The sequence below is a fragment of the Odocoileus virginianus genome, chromosome X (genome assembly GCF_023699985.2).
Source record: "Odocoileus virginianus isolate 20LAN1187 ecotype Illinois chromosome X, Ovbor_1.2, whole genome shotgun sequence".
NCBI classification, from domain to species: Eukaryota; Metazoa; Chordata; class Mammalia; order Artiodactyla; family Cervidae; genus Odocoileus; species Odocoileus virginianus.
The window spans coordinates 26,785,831-26,809,968 of NC_069708.1; the positions used below are offsets into that span (position 1 = coordinate 26,785,831).

The 24,138-nt window shown below is 39.7% G+C and overlaps 1 protein-coding gene across 4 annotated transcripts in view; it reads left to right on the forward strand.

Moving 5' to 3' along the window:
* Positions 1-556: 556 nt before the first annotated feature.
* Positions 557-24,138, forward strand: part of EDA (ectodysplasin A) — a 362,948-nt gene continuing 339,366 nt past the window's right edge. For 2 of the 4 annotated variants that reach the window (XM_020882970.2, XM_020882972.2), the window contains exon 1: positions 557-1,250. In XM_020882970.2, coding sequence (XP_020738629.1) covers positions 855-1,250 — 396 coding nt within the window. In that variant the 5' untranslated portion in view covers positions 557-854. The remainder of the gene's footprint in view (positions 1,251-24,138) is intronic. The other 2 variants (XM_020882968.2, XM_020882969.2) reach the window with 2 other exon arrangements.

Genomic DNA, 24,138 nt, shown 5'->3' on the forward strand with positions numbered 1-24,138 from the left:
CCGAGGAGTGGGACTGACTCAGTCCCCACCCAATTCTCACTCCCTTTGGCTCTCAGGCTCCTGGGTCTCCTTTTCTTTTGGCGGGCCATTGAATTGCAAACACAGCAGGCATGGTTTCATTCCAAACCCAGGACTGTTTTAATTAGTTTAACGTCTGTTAAACGCTTTGAAGATTGAAAGAAACAGATAAGTACTGGATGATGTTATTAACAACTGCAGTTAATTGCAAACATTTCTATTAATACTAGTTTCCGCCTCCTTTTCTTTGCTCTAGTTTCCTTCCAAGGTTCCCCAATTCTTCTCAGCCTCCCTCGCCTCGCCTCCTCCTCTCCCCTCTCCCCCACAACCTCGAACTGGCGCTCAAGGGTTAAATTGGGGCGGAGTCCAGGGATGAACGACAGCCGCAGTCACCAACTGGAACAGGGCGAGCTAGAAGAGCTGGGTGGGGCCGCGGGACAGAGGCGAACCCACACGCCCCCAGGCCCCGCCCCGCGGCTGGAGGCCCTGGGTGGAACTGTAGGGGGCGGGGCGCCGAGGCTTGGCGGGCCCGGTGGTTGGGCGTACCAGCACCCGCTTGAGGCACGGGGCGGGGTCGGCCGGGGCCTCCTCCCTCATTCCCTCGGCGGGCCGAGCCGCCTGTCCCTCCCTCCCCTCCTCCTCTCTTTCCCACCCCTCGGAGAGGAGCTGCACATGAGGCTGCTCCCTGCTGGGTCCCGCCCAGCCTCCGTCGCGCAGGAACGGGTCCCTGCAGCCCCCAGCCGATGGCAGGACAGTAGCCGCCTGTCAGGGGTCGCGAAGGGCTGAGGCAGACGCGGCGGCTCCCGGGCCTCAGAGAGTGGGTGTCTCCGGAGGCCATGGGCTACCCCGAGGTGGAGCGCAGGGAACCCCTGCCCGCGGCAGCGCCGCGGCAACGCGGGAGCCAGGGCTGCGGCTGTCGCGGGGCCCCTGCCCGGGCGGGCGAAGGGAACAGCTGCCGGCTCTTTCTGGGTTTCTTTGGCCTCTCTCTGGCCCTCCACCTGCTGACGTTGTGCTGCTACCTAGAATTGCGCTCCGAGTTGCGGCGGGAACGGGGAGCTGAGTCCCGCTTCAGCGGCCCCGGTACCCCTGGCACCTCGGGCACCCTGAGCAGCCCCGGTGACTTCGACCCCGACGGTCCCATCACCCGCCACTTCGGGCAGCGGTCCCCGCAGCAGCAGCCGCTGGAGCCGGGAGAAACTACGCTCCCCCCAGACTCCCAGGATGGTCACCAGGTGAGTCACTCTGGAGGGGCAGGGCCCCTTCACCATGTGCGCGGGGCGGGGGCCGGGGGAGGACTCTGCCACCTCGAGCCGAGTTCGACGGCTGGACCGGGGAGGTGGTGGGCCAGCCAGGGAGAGGTCGCCTGGGGGCAGGTTGTCCTCGGTCCCTGGCCCAGCTCACCCTGAGTCTCTCAGGACCCCCGGACTTGGGAACTCTGGCCGGCGCCCGCCGCCCCCGGCTCCGGCTGCCTCTGGAAGAGTTGGCTGCGCTCCCGGCCGGGCCGCGGCGCGAAGGTGCGGGCGCTGCCCCCCTGGCCAACTAACGGCAGCAGCCTGGCCGTTCTGCTCCCGGTGAGATTCTCCACCCGCTGTGCTTGTTTTTTCGTGTCCAGAGCTGATGCCAGCACTAGCAGACTCTCGTTTGGAGTTGGAGCTGTAAACAGCTGTAGTAACTGCTCCACGCCCGTTGAAACAACTTTGAACCGCGTTTTCTGCGCGGGGTCCTGGTGCGCTGACCATCGTGGACTTGTTCACACTTACCTGCAATTTGAGACGAATTGTCCTCGGTAATTTAGTGAGGATCAGCGCCCCTGAGGAATTCTGGTAGAAATATACCGTCTTGCTAGACAACTTCTGAAACAGCAAATCTATTTAGGGAAATTTAGTGCACTTAAATATTCTCGTTTGCCATATTTTGTCTCGTGTAAAACTTAAGAGAAGCAGCCAAGGATCTTTTTGAGGTGGTTAAAGAATAACAGTCAATTTGTTCCTCTTGAGGAAGAGGGCAAGTTGTGCAAATAACTCCTTGAGGTGAGCGACCCAGGCCTTCTATATTTACTACCACATTTAGAGTCATTGCCATACTGTATAACATTGTGCTACTCTGACCACTCATCCAAAGCTGGTGTTGCATTCATGATAATGCTGTAATATTAGGACTGACACAGTTTCTACATTGTAAAGTTGTCCTGAGCCTTAAAATGTTTTGCTAGCACACTTAAACTTATATAACAGTTTATCAAAGAAGTGAATCAATAGACATGCTTCTGGTACTTGAAACTTTAAACACTGTAACTACATGATAATTAACTAGGATTCTGGTTCCCTTTATCTATCCACCCTACATCCCTGACTATACCCAGTAGAAATACTTAGCAGCTGAACATTGGTATTCTGTGAAAAGATGAAGGATTGAACTTACTTAGTCAAATAGTGGCCAAGGCTTTTTGGCATTCAGAACTGACCTATGTTTGTAGGCTGAGGACTAGCAGAACAGCTGTATTCTGGGGCTTCTGTGATGGTATGGGATTCTCATATGGTCTATAATGACGTTTAGTTGCCTTTGCATGGTACTCAAAATAGTTCTGTCTAGGTTTAAAAACAGTGCCCTATCTTCTGTCCTTTATTCTGTTTTAGTCTTTTCGAGGAGTAGAAATAAGCCTACTGGCTCTTTATGTTTACTGACATCAACTGGAGTTAGAGTTTTTTCTGAATTATGAGGGGCCATGAGTCCATCTGATCTTTGGAGAACACATAATTCCTATGGGGGAAATGACTTGTCTAAAGTCATACAACTATGATCAAAATTAGAATGGTAGCTGGTCTATTTGCTCCCAGTTCAGTTCCCATTCTGCGATATACTACTTTCTGGAAACTTTTTGTCAGGTAGCTGGGTAGAGCTTTGTAAATTACAAAGTAGTTTGCATCATTTTTTACTCTACCTTTATTTTTAGCCAGACTAAGTTTAACCATGTATTCCTTATTTTTCCTGAACTTCACTTTCAGGAGAATTAGAGTAGCTTTGAAGGAATTTTATCCCAGAACAAACTTAAGATTTAAGGATATTAGGTTTAGTATACCAAGCAAAAAAAAAGGGGGGGGACTGTTGATTGGCTAGTAAATTGATACTGCTACATCTTGGGTAAAATTTTCAGTGCCCTGGTGCACCCTCTGCTGGCTTTGCAAGGACATTCAATTGCAGTATTGCTGACAGTCAAGATTCTAAATCGTGCTGACAGAATCTGATTCATAAATAAGGAAGTAAACAGCCTAGTGGGATTTGGCCACGTAGGTCATATTTTTATATTTCAGTTTTCAATACAAACAGCTGCTGTTACAGCAATTCTTAGATGGAGAGGAAGAAAGATAAAAATATACACCCTTCCATGGGCAAAACACTCAGGTTTCACACCAGTTTATCTGCAAGGAGTGCAGGCAAACTGATAAGAATAAATTGCAGGAAGATCTCATGAGACCAGGTAGGGAGAATAGTCACAGGCACTTCATTGTATAAGATCATGCAAACCTATCCATGCTATGAGAGGATGGGCTCAGTTATGACTCAAGAAAGGGATCTAGAAGTCACTGAAGATGTATGTATGCCATCTTTCAATTTTAAAACTTTAAAAACAGAATACAGAAGGAAATTAGGGCAGCCAGGATACACAGCAGAGAGATCGACAAAATTCTCCTAGGGGCATATTAGAAAAGCCTCCCCAGTGGAGACAATTGTTTGTGATAAAAAATGAAAGGGTCACTGTGGACCTTCTGGAATCATGCCTGTCTCCTTCAGCTGGAGTAGCTGAGTATCTGTAGGTTTATCTGGATACTCATTGGAGATGATCTCAGGAACTATTAGAAATACATCTTATCAGTCTCTGACTCAGATAATACACAATATTATTGTTAGAGTAAAATAAAAATCACTGTTTATAAATCTGTGAAGAAGTTGGCCCAGTTGTGACTGTGGTCCTAGAAGCCAAGAATATGGTGGGCATTAACAGGAAGAGTGTTGAAAACAATGATGAAACAAAATTCTTATCATTTCCCTGTAAAAGACAAAAAGTGGGTTTGCATTCACAATCATATAGGTAATCCTTGTGGCTGCTCATCAAGAAAAACTTAACAGCTGATACAAATCCCCAGAAGCCAACCTAAATTGATCAAAGTGTTGGAGGGATTTTCTAGTCTGTTTTTTTCAGTCTGTAGAGAGAGCAGTAGAGAGAAGGATATGATCAAAGTATACTAAACCATGAGAGAGATGAGTAAGGTTAATGTACTAGTGTAATTTAACAATATAGTTCAATAAATAGAAAGCCTGCTATATTAGGTACCACTATATTAGGTATTCAGTTCAGTTTAGTCTGTTCAGTTGCTCAGCCGTGTCTGACTCTTTGAAACCCCATGGACTGCAGGCTTCCCTGTCCATCACCAACTCCCGGAGCTAGCTCAAACTCATGTCCATCGAGCTGGTGATGCCATCCAACCATCTCATCCTCTGTCATACCCTTCTTCTGCCTTCAATCTTTCCCAGCATCAGGGTCTTTTCCAATGAGTCGGTTCTTCACATCAGGTGGCCAAAGTATTGGAGCTTCAGCTGCAGCATCAGTCCTTCCAATGAATATTCAGGACTGATTTCCTTTAGGATGGACTGGTGGGATCTCCTTGCAGTCCAAGGGACTCTCAAGAGTCTTCTCCAACACCACAGTTCAAAAGCATCAATTTTTTGACACTCAGCTTTCTTTATAGTCCAACTCTCATCCATAAATGACTACTGGAAAAACCATAGCTTTGACTAGATGGACCTTTGTTGGCAAATAATGGCTCTGCTTTTTAATATGCTATCTAGGTTGGTCATAGCTTTTCTTCCAAGGAGCAAGTGTCTTTTAACTTCATGGCTACAGTCACCATCTGCAGTGATTTTGCAGCCCAAAAAACTAAAGTCTGTCACTGTTTCCATTGTTTCCCCATCTATTTGCCGGGAAGTGATGGGATCAGATGCCATGATCTTAGTTTTCTGAATGTTGAGTGTTGAGCCAACTTTTTCACTCTCCTTTTTCTCTTTCATGAAGAGGTTCTTTAGTTCTTCTTCGCTCTCTGCCATAAGGGTGGTGTCATCTGAATATCTGAGGTTATTGATATTTCTCCCGGCAATCTTGATTCCACCTTGTGCTTCATCCAGCCCAGCATTTCGCATGATGTACTCTGCATAGAAGTTAAATAAGCAGGGTGACATTATACAGCCTTGACATAAACCTTTCCCGATTTGCAACATGTCTGTTGTTCCATGTTCAGTTTTAACTGTTGCTTCTTGACTTGCATACAGATTTCTCAGGAGGCAGGTAAGATGGTCTGATATTCCCATCTCTTAAAGAATTTTCCACAGTTTGTTGTGATCCACACAGTCAAAGGCTTTGGCATAGTCAATAAAGCAAAAATAGATGCTTTTCTGAAATTCTCTTGCTTTTTCAATGATCCAACAGATGTTGGCAATTTGATCTCTGCCTTTTCTAAATTCAGCTTGAACATCTGGAAGTTCACGCTTCATGTACTGTTAAAGCCTGGCTTGGAGAATTTTGAGCATTACTTTGCTAGCATGTGAGATGAATGCAATTGTGTGGTAGTTTGAATATTCTTTGGTATTGCCTTTCTTTGGGATTGGAATGAAAGCTGACCTTTTCCAGTCCTGTGGCCACGTCTGAGTTTTCCAAATTTGCTGGCACATTGAGTGCAGCACTTTAACAACATCATCTTTTAGGATTTGAATAGTTCAACTGGAATTCCATCACCTCCACTAGCTTTGTTCGTAGTGATACTTTCTAAGGCCCACATTCCAGGATGTCTGGCTCTAGGTGGGTGATCACACCATCGTAGTTATCTGGGTCATGAAGATCTTTTTTGTATAGTTCTTCTGTGTATTCTTGCCACCTCTTCTGAATATCTTCTGCTTCTGTTAGGTCCATATCATTTCTGTCCTTTACTGTGCCCTTCTTTGCATGAAATGATCTACTTGGTATCTTTAATTTTCTTGAAGAGATCTCTAGTCTTTCCCATTCTATTGTTTTCCTCTATTGCTTCTGCACTGGTCACTGAGGAAGGCTTTCTTATCTCTCCTTGCTATTCTGCATTCACATGGGTTTATCTTTTCTTTTCTCCTTTGCCTTTAGCGTCTCTTCTTTTCACAGCTATTTGTAAGGCCTCTATAGACAACCATTTTGGCTTTTTGCATTTCTTTTTCTTGGAGATAGTCTTGAATACTGCTTCCTGTACAATGTCAGGAACCTCTGTTCAAGGTTCTTCAGGCACTCTATCAGATCTAATCCCTTGAATCTCTTTGTTACTTCCACTGTATAATAGTAAATAATATGATTCAGGTCACACCAGAATGATCTAGTAGTTTTCCCTTTCTTCAATTTAAGTCTGAATTTTTCAATAAGGAGTTCATGATCTGAGCCACTGTCAGCTCTCGGTCTTGTTTTTGCTGATGTATAGAGCTTCTCCATCTTTGACTGCAAAGAATATAATCAATCTGATTTCGGACAACAACACAAGAGATGACTTGACACATGGACATCACCAGATGGTCAATACCATGTGTCAAGTCATCTCTTGTGTTGTTGGAAGAGGGTGTTTGCTATGATCAGTGCATTCTCTGTTATTCTTTGCCCTGCTTCATTTTGTACTCCAAGGTGAAATTTGCCTGTTACTCCAGGTAACTCTTGACTTCCAATTTTTGCATTCCAGTCCCATATAATGAAAAAGACGTCTTTTTTGGTTATTAGTTCTAGAAGGTCTTGTAGGTCTTCATAGAACCGTTCAACCTCAGTTTCTTCAGCATTACTGGTTGGGGCATAGACTTGGGTTACTATGATATTGAATGTTTTGCCTTGGAAATGAACAGAGATGATTCTGTTGTTTTTGAGAATGCACCCAAGAACTGCATTTCGGACTCTTTTGTCGACTATGCTGGCTAGTCTATTTCTTCTAAGGATTATCTTCATTACCTCCACCATAATTTGGTCTCAGGTCAAACAACAGGGAGGGAACACAACCCCGCCTATCAACAGAAAATTGGATTAAAGAGTTACTGAGCATGGCTCAACCTGTTAGAACAGGATCCAGTTTCCCCCTTAGTCAGTCTCCCATCAGGAAGCTTCCATAAGCCTCTTATCCTTATCCATCAGAGAGCAGACAGAATGAAAACTACAGTCACAGAAAACTAATCAAACTGATCACATGGACCACAGCCTTGTATAACTTAATGACACTATGAGCCATGCCATGTAAGGCCACCCAAGTTGGATGGGTCATGGTAGAGAGTGCTGACAAAACGTGGTCAATGGAGAAGGGAATGGTAAACCACTTCAGTCTTCTTGCCTTGAGAACCCCATGAACAGTATGAAAAGGCAAAAAGATATTAGGTATTAGGCATATTTAAATGGTTGGAAGATTATTTTGTGGGATAGGCAAATAAAGGTAGTATCTCACTCAGACAGTTTCCCTAAGAGATACTCTAATTGGAACTCTTAAGGTTTAAGTGCTTAGAAAAATATGTTTGTGTAGATTTATAATGGTTTATTGAGAACTGTTAGCAATATTTGGAATATGTCCCTAATTATTTGAGGTGAGGCTTTCATCAAGAGCCTCTTGATGAAAGTGAAAGAGGAGAGTGAAAAAGTTGGCTTAAAACTCAGCATTCAAAAACTAAGATCATGGTATCCATTCCCATCACTTCATGGCAAATAGATAGGGAAAACAATGGAAACAGTGACAGACTTTAGTTTTCTGGGCTCCAAAATCACTGCAGATGGTGAACTGCAGCCATGAAATGAAAAGGCACTTGCTCCTTGGAAGTAAAGCTATGACCAACCTAGATAGCATATTAAAAAGCAGAGCCATTATTTGCCAACAAAGGTCCATCTAGTCAAAGCTGTGGCTTTTCCAGTAGTCATGTATAGATGTGAGATTTGGACTGCAAAGAAAGCTGAGTGATAAAGAATTGATGCTTTTGAACTGTGGTATTGAAGACTCTTGAGAGTCCCTTGGACTGCAAGGAGATCCAACCAGTCCATCCTAAAGGAAATCAGTCCTGAATATTCATTGGAAGGACTGATGCTGAAGCTGAAACTCCAGTACTTTGGCCACTTGATGCAAAGAACTGACTCATTGGAAAAGACCCTGATGCTGGGAAAGATTGAAGGCATGAGGAGAAGGGGACGACAGAGGATGATATGGATAGATGGTATCACCAACTTGATGGACATGAGTTTGAGCAAGCTCTGGGAGTTGGTGATGGATGGGGAAGCCTGGCGTGCTGCAGTCCATGGGGTCACAAAGAGTGAACAACTTGTCACACGGCTGAACAACTGAACTGACTGATTTGAGGTGATGTCATTGAAGTCAACCTTAACTTTGCACAAAACATCTCTTGGTTTAACTGGATAGGACATTAGTGTATCTAGATTTGATATCAATTATTAGTGTCAGTTGATGAAGAAAATGACTAGGAATCACTAAATCTAAGAATTATTTTAGGGGAATGGGATCCAGATAAAATCACTTTCTATGTTTAAATTTAAACTTTTCAGTGTGACATTGAAGGTTTTCAATGAACTGGCTCCATTATACCTATCCCATTTTGTTTCTTACTAATCTGCTCCTGCAAGCCGCCCACCATATTCTGTCTTGGAATCATTCTCCAGTTTTTATTGCTGTTTTTGTGTTTAATGAATTTTGTGTTTTTATATTGGAGCTGCTCGGAAATGTGCCTTCTTTTTTTGTCTTTTTCCACAATACTTGGCACAGTGCTGGTTATAGTTGGGATACCTGAATACTCGTCGACTTATATATTATTTGGGGCCTTTGGAGATGTTCATATAAAACAGAGTTTTGTAACAGGCCTGTTTTCCTCAGGTCTTGCTAAGACTATGAATTGTTACCTATGCTTAGGTGAGTAGATAGCTCCACTGGCAATATTTCACTGGTTTTTAGAATCATTAGACAGTGAAATGGAGACGAGGCCTAACTACATTACCTGTATGATGGTGCAAAAAGTTTTCTGTTATGTATCATTTGATGTTCTGTTTTATTTGCATTTAGGTCTTATCTCTTTCTTTTTCTCTTAGATCTTGTGAAAAATAACTTGTAATTTATCTGTGACTACCTTACAGAGAAGATCTCCTTATACCAGAGAACTTCTGAAGCCATTTAGTTCCCAAGAACATTACCAAGAAAACCTACTTGCCTTGCCTGCAGGGTGCTCTCATAGAGGGTCATTTTCATCTGACTAGTCTATAAATATTCATCGTTTAGCTCTTCATTTCTTTTTTCCCCCTACTTTTTTATTGAAGTATACATACAGAAAAGGTCACAAATCATAATTGTACAGCTCAATGAATTACTATAAAGTGAATACACTAATGTTACCAGAACTCAGGTCAAGAAATAGAAGTATTGGTAGCATCTCATAACCCCCATCTTACGCCCCAACCCTATCACTATACCATTTTCTTTCTCCAAAGTGAATGACTATCCTGATGTCTAACATCATAGATTACTTTTTCCCATTGTGAACTTGATATAAATGATATCAAACAGTACATATTCTGGGGTGGCTTTTTTTGGCTCAGTGTCATGCTTTTTTGGTATCCATGATGTTGCATGCAGGTGTAGTTTTTTAGTTGTATTATTGTATATTATTCACTTGTTTGAATATACCACAGTTTATTCATTCATTCTACTGATAATGAATTTTTGGATTGTTTACTGTTTGGGGTTAGTGTAAATAACAGTACTATGAATATTGTTACACAGGTCTTTTGGTTATATGTACTTGAATTTCTGTGGGGTATATACCTAGGATTGGAGTTTCTGGGTCATAGGGAATGCACATTTTCAAATTTATTGATAATGACATCTTTTCTCAGTGATTGTACCAATTTGCATTCCCAACATATGGCAATGTATGAGAATTCTGGGCATTCTACATCCTTGCTAATACTTGTTATTGTCACTGTTTAAATTATAGCCATTCTGGTGGGTGGGTTTGTAGTAATACCGCATTGTGATTTTAACTGGCATTTCTCAGAAGTTTAATGAAGTTGTACTCCTTTTCATATGTTTATTATCTGTTTGGTTATCTTCTTTTATGAAGTGCCTATACAAGTCTCTTGCACATTTTTATTGGATTGTTTGTTCTTTTCTTATAAATGTGGATTCTCTTTTTAATTTTAGATTTTTTAGAATTAATTTATTTTTTATTGAAGGATAATTGCTTAACAGAATTTTGTTGTTTTCTGTCAAACCTCAACATGAATCAGCCATAGGTATACATATATCCCCTCCCTTTTGAACTGCCGTCCCACCTCTCTCCCAATCCCACCCCTCTAGGTTGATACAGAGCCCCTGTTTGAGTTTCCTGAGCCAGACAGCAAACTCCCACTGGCTATCTATTTTACATATGGTAATGTAAATTTCCATGTTACTCTTTCCATACATCTCACCCTCTCCTCACCTCTTCCCATGTCCATAAATCTATTCTCTATGTCTGTTTCTCTATTGTTTCCCTGTATATAAATTCATCAGTAACTATTTTCTAGATTCCATATATATGTGTTAGAATATGCTATTTATCTTTCTCTTTCTGACTTACTCTGTATAATAGGTTCTAGGTTCATGCACCTCATTAGAACTGATTCAAATGTGTTCTTTTTTTATGGCTGAGCAATATTCCATTGTGTATATGTACCACAACGTCTTTACCCATTCATCTGTCTATGGACATCTAGGTTGCCTCCATGTTCTAGCTATTGTGAATAGTGCTGCAGTGAACATTGGGATACATGTGTCTCTTTCAATTTTGGTTTCCTCAGGGGATATTCCTAGGAGTGGAATTCCTGGATCTTATGGTGATTTTATTCCTATTTTTTTAAGGAATCTCCATACTGTCTTCCATAGTGACTGTATCAATTTACATTGACACCAACAGTGCAGGAGGCTTCCCTTTTCTCCACACCCTCTCCAGCATTTATTGTTTGTAGACTTTTTGATGATGGCCGTTCTGACCAGTGTGAGGTGATATCTAATTGTAGTTTTGATTTGCATTTCTCTAATATTGAGTGATGTTGAGCATCTTTTCATGTGTGTGTTATCCATCTGTATATCTTTGGAGAAATGTCTGTTTAGGTGTTTCTCCCACTTTTTGATTTGGTTTTTTGTTTTTCTGTTATTGAGTTGTATGAGCTGCTTATATATTTTGGAAATTAATCCTTTGTCAGTTGTTTCATTTGCTATTATTTTCTCCCATTCTGAGGGTTGTCTTTTCACCTTGCTTATAGTTTCCTTTGCTGTGCAAAAGCTTTTAAGTTTAATCAGGTCACACTTGTCTACTTTTGTTTTTATTTCCATTACTCTAGGAGGTGGGTTATAGAGGATATTGCTTTGATTTATGTCATCAAGTGTTCTGCCTATGTTTTCCTCTAAGAGTTTTATACTTTCTGGTCTTACATTTATTTAAGTCATTAATCCATTTTGAGTTTATCTTTGTGTATGGTGTTAGGAAGTGTTTAACTTCCTAATGTACCTGTCCAATTTTCCCAGCATCATTTATTGAAGAGGCTGTCTTTGCCCCATCGTGTATTCTTGCCTCATTTGTCAAAAATAAGGTACCCTTAGGTGCCTGGGTTTATTTCTGGGCTTTCTGTCTTGTTCTGTTGGTCTATATTTTTGTTTTTGTGCCAGTACCATACCATACTTGATGACTGTAGCTTTGTAGTATAATCTGAAGTCAGGAAGGTTGATTCCTCCAGCTCCATTTTTCTTTCTCAAGACTGCTTTGGCTATTCGGGGTCTTCATTGTTTCTATATGAATTGTGAAATTTTTGTTCTAGTTCTGTCACAAATGCCATTGGTAATTTGATAGGGATTGCATTGAATCTGTAGATTGCATTTGGTAGTACAGTCATTTTCAGAATATTGATTCTTCCTACCCAGGAACATGAAATATCTCTCCCTCTGTTTATGTCATCTTTGATTTCTTTCATTAGTGTCTTATAAATTTTCTGTGTACAGTTCTTTTGTCTCCTTAGGTAGCTTTATTCCTAGATATTTAATTCTTTTTGTTGTAATGGTGAATGGAATTGATTCCTTAATTCCTCTTTCTGATTTTTCATTGTTAGTATATAGAAATGCAAGTTATTTCTCTGTATTGATTTTGTATCCTGTAACTTTGCTAAATTTATTGGTTAGCTCTAGATATTTTCTTCTTCTCTGATTGCTGTAGCTAGGACTTCGAATAATAGTGGTGAGAGTGGCCACCCTTGTGTTGTTCCTGATCTTAGCGGGAATGCTTTCAGTTTTTCACCATTGAGAATAATGTTTGCTGTAGGCTTATCATATATGGCCTTTACTATGTTGAGGTAGGTTCCTTCTGTGCCCATTTTTTGAAGGGTTTTAGTCATAAATGGGTGCTGAATTTTGTCAGGTTTTTTTCTGCCTCAATTGAGATTATCATATGTTTTTTATCTTTCAATTTGTTAATACTGTGTATCACACTGATTGATTTGTGTATATTGAAGAATCCCTGCATCCCTGGAATGAACCCAACTTGATTATGGTGTATGAGCTTTTTGATGTGTTGCTGAATTGTTTCCTAAAATTTTGTTGAGGATTTTTACATCTATGTTCATCAGTGATATTAGCCTGTAGTTTTCTTTTTTGTTGTTGTTGTTTTTTGTTTTTTTGTAGTTTTCTTTTTTTGTGTTGTCTTTGTCTGGTATTGGTATCACGGTGATGAAGCCTTATAGAATGCGTTTGGAAGTGTTCTTTCGTCTGCAATTTTTCATAAGAATTTTAGAAGGATAGGCATTAGCTCTACTCTAAATGTTTGAAAGAATTCTCCTGTGACGCCATCTGGTCCTGGGCTTTTGTTTTTTGGGAGATTTTTGATCACAGCTTCAATTTCAGTGCTTGTGATTGGGTTGTTCATAATTTCTATTTCTTCCTGATTCAGTCTTTGAAGACTGAACTTCTCTAAGAATCTGTCCATTTCTTCCAGGTTATCCATTTTATTGCCATATAGTTTTTCATAATAGTCTCTTATAATGCTTTGTATTTCTCCATTGTCTGTTGTAACCTTTCCTTTTTCATTTCTAATTTAGTTGATTTGATTCTTCTATTTTTCTTGATGAGTCTGGCTAAAAGGTTTGTCAATTTTGTTTATCTTCTCAAAGCACCAGCTTTTAGCTTTATTAATCTTTACTGTTGTTTCATTTCTTTTAAATTTATTTCTGCTTGGATGGAATGTCCTGAAGATATCAATGAGTTCCATCTCATCTAATGTATCATTTAAGACTTGTGTTTCCATATTAATTTTCTGTTTTGATGATCTGTCCATTGGTGTGAGTGGGGTGTTAAAGTCTCTTACTGTTACTGTGTTACTGTCAGTTTCTCCTTTTATGTCTGTTAGTGTTTGTCTTATGTATTGAGGTGCTCCTTCCCATGTTGGGTGCATAGATATTTATAGTTGTTTTGTCTTCCTCTTGGATTGATCCCTTGATCATTATGTAGTGCCCTTCCTTATCTCTTGTGATCTTCTTTATTTTAAGGTCTATTTTGTCTGATATGAGGATTGCGACTCCAGCTTTCTTTTGCTTCCCATTTGCATGGAATATATTTTTCCATCCTTTCATTCTCAGTCTATATGTGTCTTTAGGTCTGAAGTGGGTTTCTTGTAGACAGCATATATATGGGTCTTGTTTTTGTATCCATTCAGTTAGTCTGTGTCTTTTGGTTGGAGCATTTATTCCATTTCCATTTAAAGTAATTATTGATATATATGTTCCTATTGCCATTTTCTTAATTATTTGTATTGTTGATTTTGTAGATCTTTTTCCTTCTCTTGTATTTCTTGACTATATAAGTCCCTTTAACATTTGTTGTAAAGCTGGTTTGGTGGTACTGAATTCTCTTAACTTTTGCTTGTCTGAAAAACTTTTGATTTCTCCATCAATTTTGAATGAGATCTTGCCAGGTACAGTAATCTTGGTTGTAGATTTTTCCCTTTCAGTACTTTAAATATATCCTGCCATTCCCTTCTGGCCTGCAGAGTTTCTGCTGAAAGATCAGCTGTTAAGCGTATGGAGTTTCCCTTGTATGTTACTTGTTGCTTCTCCTTTACTGCTTTCAGTATTCTTTATTTGTGTTCAGTCTTTGTTAGTTTGATTAGTGTGTGTCTTGATGTGTTTCTCCTTGGGTTTGTCCTGAATGGGACTCTTTGTGCCTTTTGGACTTCATTGACTATTTCCTTTTCCATGTTGGGGAAATTTTCAACTATAATCTCTTCAAAAATATTCTCATACGCTATCTTTTTCTCTTCTTCTTCTGGGACCCCTATAATTCAAATGTTGGTGCATTTGATATGGTCCCACAGGTCTCTGAGACTGTCCTCTGCTCTTTTCATTCTTTTTACTTTATTCTGCTCTTCAGAAGTTATTTCCATCATTTTATCTTCCAACTCACTGATTCGTTCTGCTTCAGATATTCTGCTATTGATTAATTTCAGTAATTGTGTTGTCTGTCTCTGTATGTTTATTCTTTAATTCTTCTAGGTCTTTGTTAATTGATTCTTGCATTTTCTCCATTTTGGTTTCAAGGTTTTTGATCATCCTTACTATCACTATTCTCAATTCTTTTTCAGGTAGTTTGCCTATTTCCTCTTCATTTATTTGGACTTCTGTGTTTCTAGTTTGTTTCTTCATTTGTGCAGTATTTCTCTGCCTTTTCATTTTTTTTAAGTTATTGTTTCAGGTCTCCTTTCCCAGGCTTCAAGGAAAGTTGAATTCTTTTCTTAAAGAAAGTTGAATTCTTTCTTCCTTTTGGTTTCTGCCCTCCTGAGATTGGTCCAGTGGTTTGTGTGAGCTTTGTATAGGTGAGATTTGTGCTGAGGTTTTGATTGTTTGTGTTTCCTCTGAAACAAGGCTGAGTAAGGTGGTGGTCCTGTCTGCTAATGATTGGGTTTGTATTTTGGTTTTGTTTGTTGTTCAGATGAGGCGTCCTGCACAGGGTGCTACTGGTGGTTGGGTGATGCAGGGTCTTATAAGTGGTTTCCTTTGTGTGAGTTCTCACTATTTGATACTCCCTAAGGTTGGTTCTCTGGTAGTCTAGGATCTTGGAGTCAGTGTTCCTTCTCCAAAGGCTCAGGGTTTGATCTCTGGTCAGGAACGAAGATTCCACAAGTGGTTTGTTATGGCATTAAGTGAGATTAAAGCAAATATCCAAAAATGAGAAACCAAAGATGAACCCCAGACAAGTGGCAGTTACAAAATCAGGCAAATAATAATTAAAATGATGGAATACACACACATATATATATACCCCTATGAGCAAAGTGAAAAAATGAAGTACAGTAGATTGCCCCTGTGAACAGTGGAAATCAAAAATTATATTTACTCGTTAAGAACAAAACTACCTTAAGCACACACTGAAAAACAAACTAAAGCAAGGTGCCAAGTGAGGAATAAAGCAATAAAACCAAAACTAACAAATATGTTGAGAGGAAAGGAAAGAAAGAAAAGAAAGAATAGATGCACAAAGTTACACAGAGGTACATGAAGAAGTCTTATATACATTAAAGATTAACTACAAGGGGAAAAGAACAGTAGGAAAAGCAAACAAAGGAATAAGCATAAAAATATCATAGGTTTGAAAAAAATTAAAAATTTAAATTATAAAAAAGAGAAAAGAAAGAAACAGAAGAAAGAAAAAAGGGGAAAAAAAGGGAAAACTCCACAGAACTGCAAAAGCCCAATGTAGAGACAGAGGTTTATAACAACAATAGAAAGTGTGACTGAATATACACATTTACATATATGCTCATGAGCAAAGTGAAAACAGTCCAACAAAATTAAAGTATAGTAGATTGACCCAGCAAACAAAGGAAACCAAAAATTATATCTACCAGAACAAAACTAATTAAAGCACAAACTAGAAAATAGAACTAAAGCAAGGTGCCAATTGGAGAAAAAAGCAATGAAAATAAAACTAACAAATATGTTGAGAGGAAAGGAGAGAATGAAAAAGAAAGAATAGATATGCAAAGTTAAATAAAGGTAGATAGAAGATTTACATATGTTAAAGTATAACTGCAAGGGGAAAAGAACAGTAGGAAAAGCAAACAAAGGAATAAATGTGGGAAAATAATGATGGGTTTTAAAAGTTAAAAATTAAAATTAAAAAAAGAGGAAAACTCCATGGAACTGCAAAAGCCCAATGTATAGGCATTGGTTTATAACAACAATAAAAAATGTGACTGAGGGGGAAAAAAAGCTCAAAAGCTTAATTGGATTTCTTAGTGCCAATAAAATCGACAACTACAACAGAGGGGGGAAAACCCTATAGAATCTATAGAACAAGTCAGAAAATAAGAATAATAAATGTTTTCTTGAGTCACTGCTGTCAGAGTCCTTTCCCTCGCTGGGAGTCACAGTCCACCTCACCTCTCTAGGATGCCCTCCAACACTGTGCTGATCTCTGGACCTGCTGTGGGGGCAGCTCAGATTCTAATCTGGTCCTACTCCTCTGTGTTCTTGTCTCCAATGTCCACAGCTGTCAGAGCTAGTGCATTTTCTTTTGTGGGAGCTCTCAATGGCCTTTTATATATTCCATCGACACAGAGTCTGCTTAGTTGATCGTGTGGATTTAATATGCAGCTTGTACAGCTGATAGGAAGGTTTTGGGTCTTCCTTGGCCATGCTGCCCGTGGGTTTCAACTGTGGTTTTATTTCCACTTCTACGTGTGGGCTGTCCACTGGAGTTTTGTTCCTGAGGCTGCCTTGGAGGGCTTGGGTTTGCCCTGTGAGGGCCAGGTATGGAGGTGGTGCAGCTGCTTGGGTTGCAGGGGTTCTGGCAGCACCAGGTAGTTGGGGGTGGGCAGCTGGGGCAGCAGGAAATATAGTGCTCTAGAAGGGTATGGCAACCAGTATTAGCCAACATGCTCCAGTATTCTTGCCTGGAGAACCCTCTCTCTGACAGAGAAACCTGGCAGGCCACAGTCTATAGGGTCGCGAAGAGTCAGACACGACCAAAGTGACCCTGTGGGCATAGACACAAGACTTTTTTTTGCCTGTGGCAGCTCTGCCCCAGTGAGAGTTGAGCATGAAGGTGGTGCAGCTGCTTGGCTTGAAGGGACCCTGGAGGTGCCAAGTTCACAGGGACATGGACTGCCTCCGCCGCAGGAGTTATGGCCCTATCAGAGTCTTTTTTTGGAGCTTCTTGTAGCTGGTGATCAGAAGGCCTCTTTGGCCAGTCTTTCCTCCGTAGCTCCATCCCTTCAAGCACTTAGAGGGTCCTTCTCAGGCACATAGAGGGGCCCCCCTGGCTGGGTTCCTACTCTGTAGATCAGTGTGTCAGGCACTTAAAAGAGCACCCTGGGTGTGGTCCCACACTGTAGTTCAGTGCGTCAGGCATTGGATGGGCCAGGCTCTCTATTGTTCAGCTGCTGATGCCGGCCTGTGGGGAGAGAGAGAGCTATGGTGATGGCCCTACCCCCTATGTGTGACTCAGCAGTATCACCTTGCTTCCATGGCTGCCTGGCTTTCCTCCACCAGCATTTCCCACCACGATCTCCTCCCTCACATCCCCTCAATCCATCTCTCCACAGTCAACAGCAGCCCCCACCCTGGGATTACTCCAAAATCCCTAAACTCCAGCTCCCAGCTGCTACGCCTTCCAGGAGACCAGTGTTCCTGTCCCAGGTATGTATGGCTTCAGCAAGGACTGTCTGATTCTCATTCCATTTAGGCTGCCACAGATCAGGTGTTTCTCTCAGCTTTAAATGTTTCTCTTCTGACTCAGACAATTGCCCTGCTGTGGGGATTGGACCCCTGCTTCAGTACCCCCACCCACTGAGGGCAGGTCTAGTCCTACCAACACTCCTGTTTTTCCCCCTTGTTCCTTTGTCCTACGAGTTTTGCATGCTTGTATATATTCTTTTCCAGTGGTCAGGTTCTCCTGTCTGCTGTCAGCTGGTGTTCTGCATGCACTTCTGTGTCTGAAGGTGTGTTCCTAATGTATCTGTGGAGAGCGATGTATTCCACGTGCACTTACTCCTCTGCCATCTTATTCTCTGCTTTTTAATATGCTGTCTAGGTTGGTCATAGCTTCTCTTCCAAAGAGCATGTGTCTTTTTATTTCATGGCTGCAGTCACCATCAGCAGTGATTTTGGAGCCCCCCCAAATAAAGTCTCTCAGTGTTTCCATTGTTTCCCCATCTACTTGCCATGAAGTGATGGGATTGGATGCCATGATCTTAGTTTTCTGAATGTTGAGTTTTAAGCCGGATTTTTCACTCTCCTCTTTCACTTTCATCAAGAGGCTCTTTGCTTTCTGCCATAATGGTGGTGTCATTTGTGTATCTGAGGTTATTGATATTTCTCCCTGCAATCTTGATTCCAGCTTGTACTTCATCCAGCCCAGCATTTCACATGATGTACTCAGCATAAAAGTTAAACAAGCCGGGTGACAATATACATCCTCCTTTTCCTATTTGGAACTAGTCTGTAGTTCCATGTCCAATTCTAACTTGCTTCTTGACCTGCATACAGATTTCTCAGGAGACAGGTCAGGTGGTCTGGTATTCCCATCTCTTGAAGAATTTTCCAGTTTGTTGTGATCCACACAGTCAAAGGCTTTGGCATAGTCAATAAAGCAGAAGTAGATGTTTTTTTCTGCAACCGTCTTGCTTTTTCAATGATCCAATGGATTTTGGCAATTTGATCTCTGGTTCCTCTGCCTTTTCTGAATCCAGCTTGAGCATCTGGAAGTTCACGGTTCACGTACTGTTGGAGCCTGGCTTGGAGAATTTTGAGCATTATTTTGCTAGCGTGTGAGATGAGTGAGATCTGAATCTCAAAATATTTGCTTTTGCATGTTCATTGCAGCATTCAAAATAGCTAAGATGTGGAAACAATAGAAATGTCCATTGATACATAAATGGATATAGAAAATGTGGTATATATGTACAATAGGGTACTGTTTCACATTGAAAAAGAGATTCTGCCACATGTGATAACATGAATGAACCTTGAGGACATTATGCTAAGTGAAATAAGCCAGACACAGAAAGGCAAATAGTACATGATTCCATTTATATGAGGTATCTAAAATAGTCAAATTATAGAATCAGAGAGTGGAATGGTGGTTTCCTAGAGCAAAGGGTGGGGAGAGAAAATGTGGTTACCAATCAACAGGCATTGAATTTCACATAAGCAATATTAGGACTTCTTGGTGGCTCAGATGGTCAAGTGTCTGTCTACAATGCAGGAGACCCAGGTTCAATCCCTGGGTCGGGAAGATCCCCTGGAGAAGGAAATGGCAACCCACTCCAGTACTATTGCCTGGAAAATCCTGTGGGTGGAGGAGCCTGGTAGGCTACAGTTCATGGGGTCGCAAAGAGTCGGACACGACTGAGTGACTTCACTTCACTACTTCTTCTAAGCAATATAAGTTCTAGAGATCTGCTATAGATCATGTATAGTCAAAAATAACATGTTGTACACTTAAAATTTTAAGAGGGTGGTTCGCATGTTATGAGTTCTAACCACAGTAAAATAAAACTAAGGGAGAAGACCCTCCTGGGATTTTTGTTTAAATTGGATTGCATCTAAAAATCAATTTAGGGAGAACTTTCCTTTACTATATTGAATCTTCCAACCTATGAATATGGTATAGATCTCCACTAACTTAGGTCTTTAATTTTTCTTGGTAATATTTTATAGTTTTCTATGTATGGCACTTGTATACCTTTCACTAGATTTATTCTAAGACATTTGATATTTTTGAAGCCATTTAAAATGTTATCTGCAGTTGATGCTGTGATCCATTTCCTAAGTCCATGTCTTAGTTGAAGAAAATTATCTCAAGGACAGTTGTCTCCTCTCCCAAGGAGATGCTTCTTTGCATCATCACGCATCCAGTGCCTGATTAATGAGGAGGTATAAAGCCTTGCTCTTTCCTCCCCAAATATAGAAACCTTTCAAGGGCCATATTAGCTCCAGAGCTATCTATGAATTTGGCTAGGGTCTTTTGGAGATTGTTTTTTCCCTCTTATACGTGTGTTGATCCCCAAAGCACTTTCTAATAAAAGTAGTTCTTGATAAACTATGTCACCCAGTCTGCTTCACAGGAAAACCAACCTGGGACCATATAATTTTAAAACTTAATTTTAAAATTGCTTCTGGCTTATGCCTAAAAATATATAGTTTATGTTATATAAAAAAAATTGTGTTGAACTCATTTATTAGTACTAACAAAGTATCTGTAGGTCTTGTGGATTTTCTATGTACACCATCATACTGTTTATGAAAAATGATGTGAGTCCTGAAAAAAGATGGGGAAAACTGAAATTTTTTACTGGGATGATGTCAAAAGGCAAAATTATATTACCTACACAGCTGTGATACATAACACATTTCCCAAGGAATAGAATTCTGGTGTTCAATCTTTAAATGCATACATGCACAAACAGAATCAATCAATGAATGATGTTTTATCTTTTTATTTCTTCCTTTCTAATATCTATACTTAAGATTTTTTCTTACCTTATTGCACTGGCTTGAACCTTCAGAAAAATGCAGTTTAGGAACAGTAATAGCAGGATAGAGGGAAGGAAAAAAAAAGAAATAGTAATAACATGCATCTTTGTCATATTCCCAATCTAAGAGGGAAAAGCATTTAATGTTTCACCTCCATAATGTTTGCTATAGTTTTAAGTTTTTTCTAGTTATTTATCACTTTAAAAGTTCTTTTTTAGTACTGGTTTACTGAGAGTTTTGTTTTAATCATAAATGGAAATAGCATTTTATCAAATGGTTTTCCTGCATCTACTGAGATAATCATATAACTTTTCCCATTTAATGTAGTGTTTAATGTAGTGTTTAATGTAGTGTTAAAACAATTTTACACTTGTGGGTTAAACCTAGTCTTGCTGTTTTATTTATTTAGGACTTTTGGTTTATTGTATAATTAACTCAGATTGTCATATTTCTTCTCATATATGAAGTGCAAAGCCTAGAAATTAAGGCTTTCATGTTCATATAGAATCACCTGTATAATCCTGTTTGTTTAAAGAATATCCATTTGCAAACACTTACAGTGGGTGACAGTCCACATTATCTCCTATCTTTTGTGACATTCAGCATTTCCCCTAGCTCCATCCTAAGTAAGCACTGATATATAATTTCATAATTCTGTTTGAAATACATACTGTTATTTATTTTTCTTGATTTCACTTAGCTTTGTACATTTCTGATTATCTGAATATTTATTTTCTTCATAAAACTGTCATCAAAAAAGAGAGATTACTTCAGTTTGCTTCAGTGTTCAAGTTTGTTTTTCTTTTTCCCAACTTTGGTTCAGTTGTCCTAAATATGATGTATTATTAATTTTATATATTGCTAGATTTGGTTTGCTAAAATTTCATTTAGGATCTTTGCATCTATGTACATGATTTAGATTAGCATGTAGTTTTCCTTCCTTATCAGTCTTGGACAAGGTTAAAATGTTCCCATAAGATTAGTTGGAAGTATTTCATTTTTACTTTTTGTCTGTAAGAGTTTATGTAATATTAGTAATAATTCTTCCTCAAATGTAGCAAAGCATCTGCGCCTGGAATTTTTTGGGTGGGGGAAAGGGAGATTTTAATCTCTAGATTTTCTATCTTTTAAAAAACATTTATTTATTTATTTGGCTGCACCAGGTCTTAGCTGTGGCATGTGAACTCTTAGTTGCAGCATGTAGGATCTAGTTTCCTGACCAAGGATTGAACCCGGGTCCCCTGCATTGGGAGCACAGTCTTAGCCACTGGACCAACAGGGAAGTCCCATTTGCTATGTTAATAAAGATAAGATTTTCAGATTTTATTCAGTTTTTTGGTAAATCTATGTTCTAGAAATTTATTTAGCAAAAAAATTTAATTTATTCACAGAAACAGTTTCATGATATCCTCTGCTGCTGCTGCTAAGTCGCTTCAGTTGTGTCTGACTCCATGCGACCCCATAGATGGCAGCCCACCAGGCTCCGCCATCCCTGGGGTTCTCCAGGCAAGAACACTGGAGTGGGTTGCCATTTCCTTCTCCAATGCATGAAAGTGAAAAGTGAAAGTGAAGTCGCTCAGTCATGTCCGACTCTTCGCGACCCCATGGACTGCAGCCCACCAGGCTCCTCCGTCCATGGGATTTTCCAGGCAAGAGTACTGGAGTGGGGTGCCATTACCTCACTCTTTTGTTAATGATGTGGTAAAATATATGTTACATGAAACTTATCATTATAACCAATTTTTTGGTTCAGTGATATAGAGTACATTCAGAATATGGGTACCCATTGCCAGTATCTATTTTCAAAACTCTTTCAGTCCTCCCAAACAGAAAATCCATATCCATTAAACAGTAACTCCCTATTTCCCCCTTCCTGTGACCACTAGTAGCCTCTATTCTACTTTCTGTTTCTTTGAATTTGCCTATTTTAGGTATCGCATATATCAGTGTACTCAACTTGGGCTTCCCAGGGGGCTCAGTGGTAAAGAATCCACCTGTCAATGCAGGAGCTGTGGGAGATGCTAGGCTGGGAAAATCCCCTGGAGGAGAACATGGCAACCCCACTCCAGTGTTCTTTCCAGGATAACCCTATGGACAGAGGAGCCTGGCGATCTACAGTCCATGGGGTCACAAAGGATCAGACACAAATGATTGAGCATGCACACATAAGTGGAATCATACAATATTTCTCCTTTTGTGTCTGTGTTATTTCATCAATGTTGTAGTGTGTGTCAGAATTTTATCCTTTTTTTAATGGCTAAATAATATTTCACTGTGTCTATATGTGCGTGTACGTGTGTACACCATATTTTGTTTATCTATTCATTTGTTGATGGGCATTTTGATTGTATTTTTGGCTTTTGTGAATAATGTTGCTATGAATATTGGCGTTCAAGTGTGTGTGTCCCTGCTTTTAGTTCTTTTGTGTGAAATTGGTGGATTATATGGTAATTCCATTTAATTTTTTTTGAAGTACTGACGAATTGTTTTCCACAGTGGTTGTATTTTTTTTATATTCCCCCAAACAATGCACAGTTTCACATCCTACCAACACTTGTTCCAATTTCTCCACATCCTCACCAACACTTGTTATTTTTTTATATTTTTAAAAATTACTATCTTAATTGGTATGAAGTCTTTTCTCATTGTGGTTATCATTAGCTGTTTTAAAAACTTTTTAAAAAATAAGTATAAAAAAAAAATAAGTATAGATTCAGAGGAGTTTTACCATGAAGTTGCAAAGAGATCAGTTTTCCCCGTTGGTTACACTGAATATAACTATAGTACAATATGAAAACCAGAAAACTTTATGTAGATATAAAGTATGTGTATAGTTCTATCATTTTACCACATGTAGATTTTTGTAGCCACAATTGCCAAATACAGAATTGTTTCATCACTGCAGTGATATCCCTTGTACTATTCTTTCTATTCACATCTCCCATTCCCTGTTATTTCTAACCTCTGGCAACTAATCTCTTCTCCATCTCTATAATTTTGTCATTTTGGGAATACTATATAGATGAAATTATACTGTATGTTAACATTTTGAGGTTGGCATTTTTTCACTCAGTATAATGCCCTTGATATCCATGCCAGTTGATATATGTATTATTAGCAGTTTGTGTACTATAGTGTGTTTAAATCTTTAACTTCTAATCTATATGACCTATAGTGTTTCCCCTTTTCAATCCTGATATTAACAGTATGCTCTCTTTTTTCTTGGTTTGTCTTACATGGGATTTATCAGTTTTATTAGTTGATTCACACTATGGATTGTTTGATTTCTGTTTCACTAATTTCTGCTATTTAAAAAATTTTCTTCTACTTTCTTTGGTTTTAATCTACTGGTTTTAAAAGAATCTAATTTCTTGAGAAGATGCCTAAATCACCCTTCTTTTCTAATATCTGCATTTTTCGAATATAAATTTCTAAGCACAGTTTTAACATGTCATGTAAGTTTTATGATTTTTTTTTTGATGTGGACCATTTTTAAACTCTTTATTGTATTTGTTATAATATTGTTCCTGTTT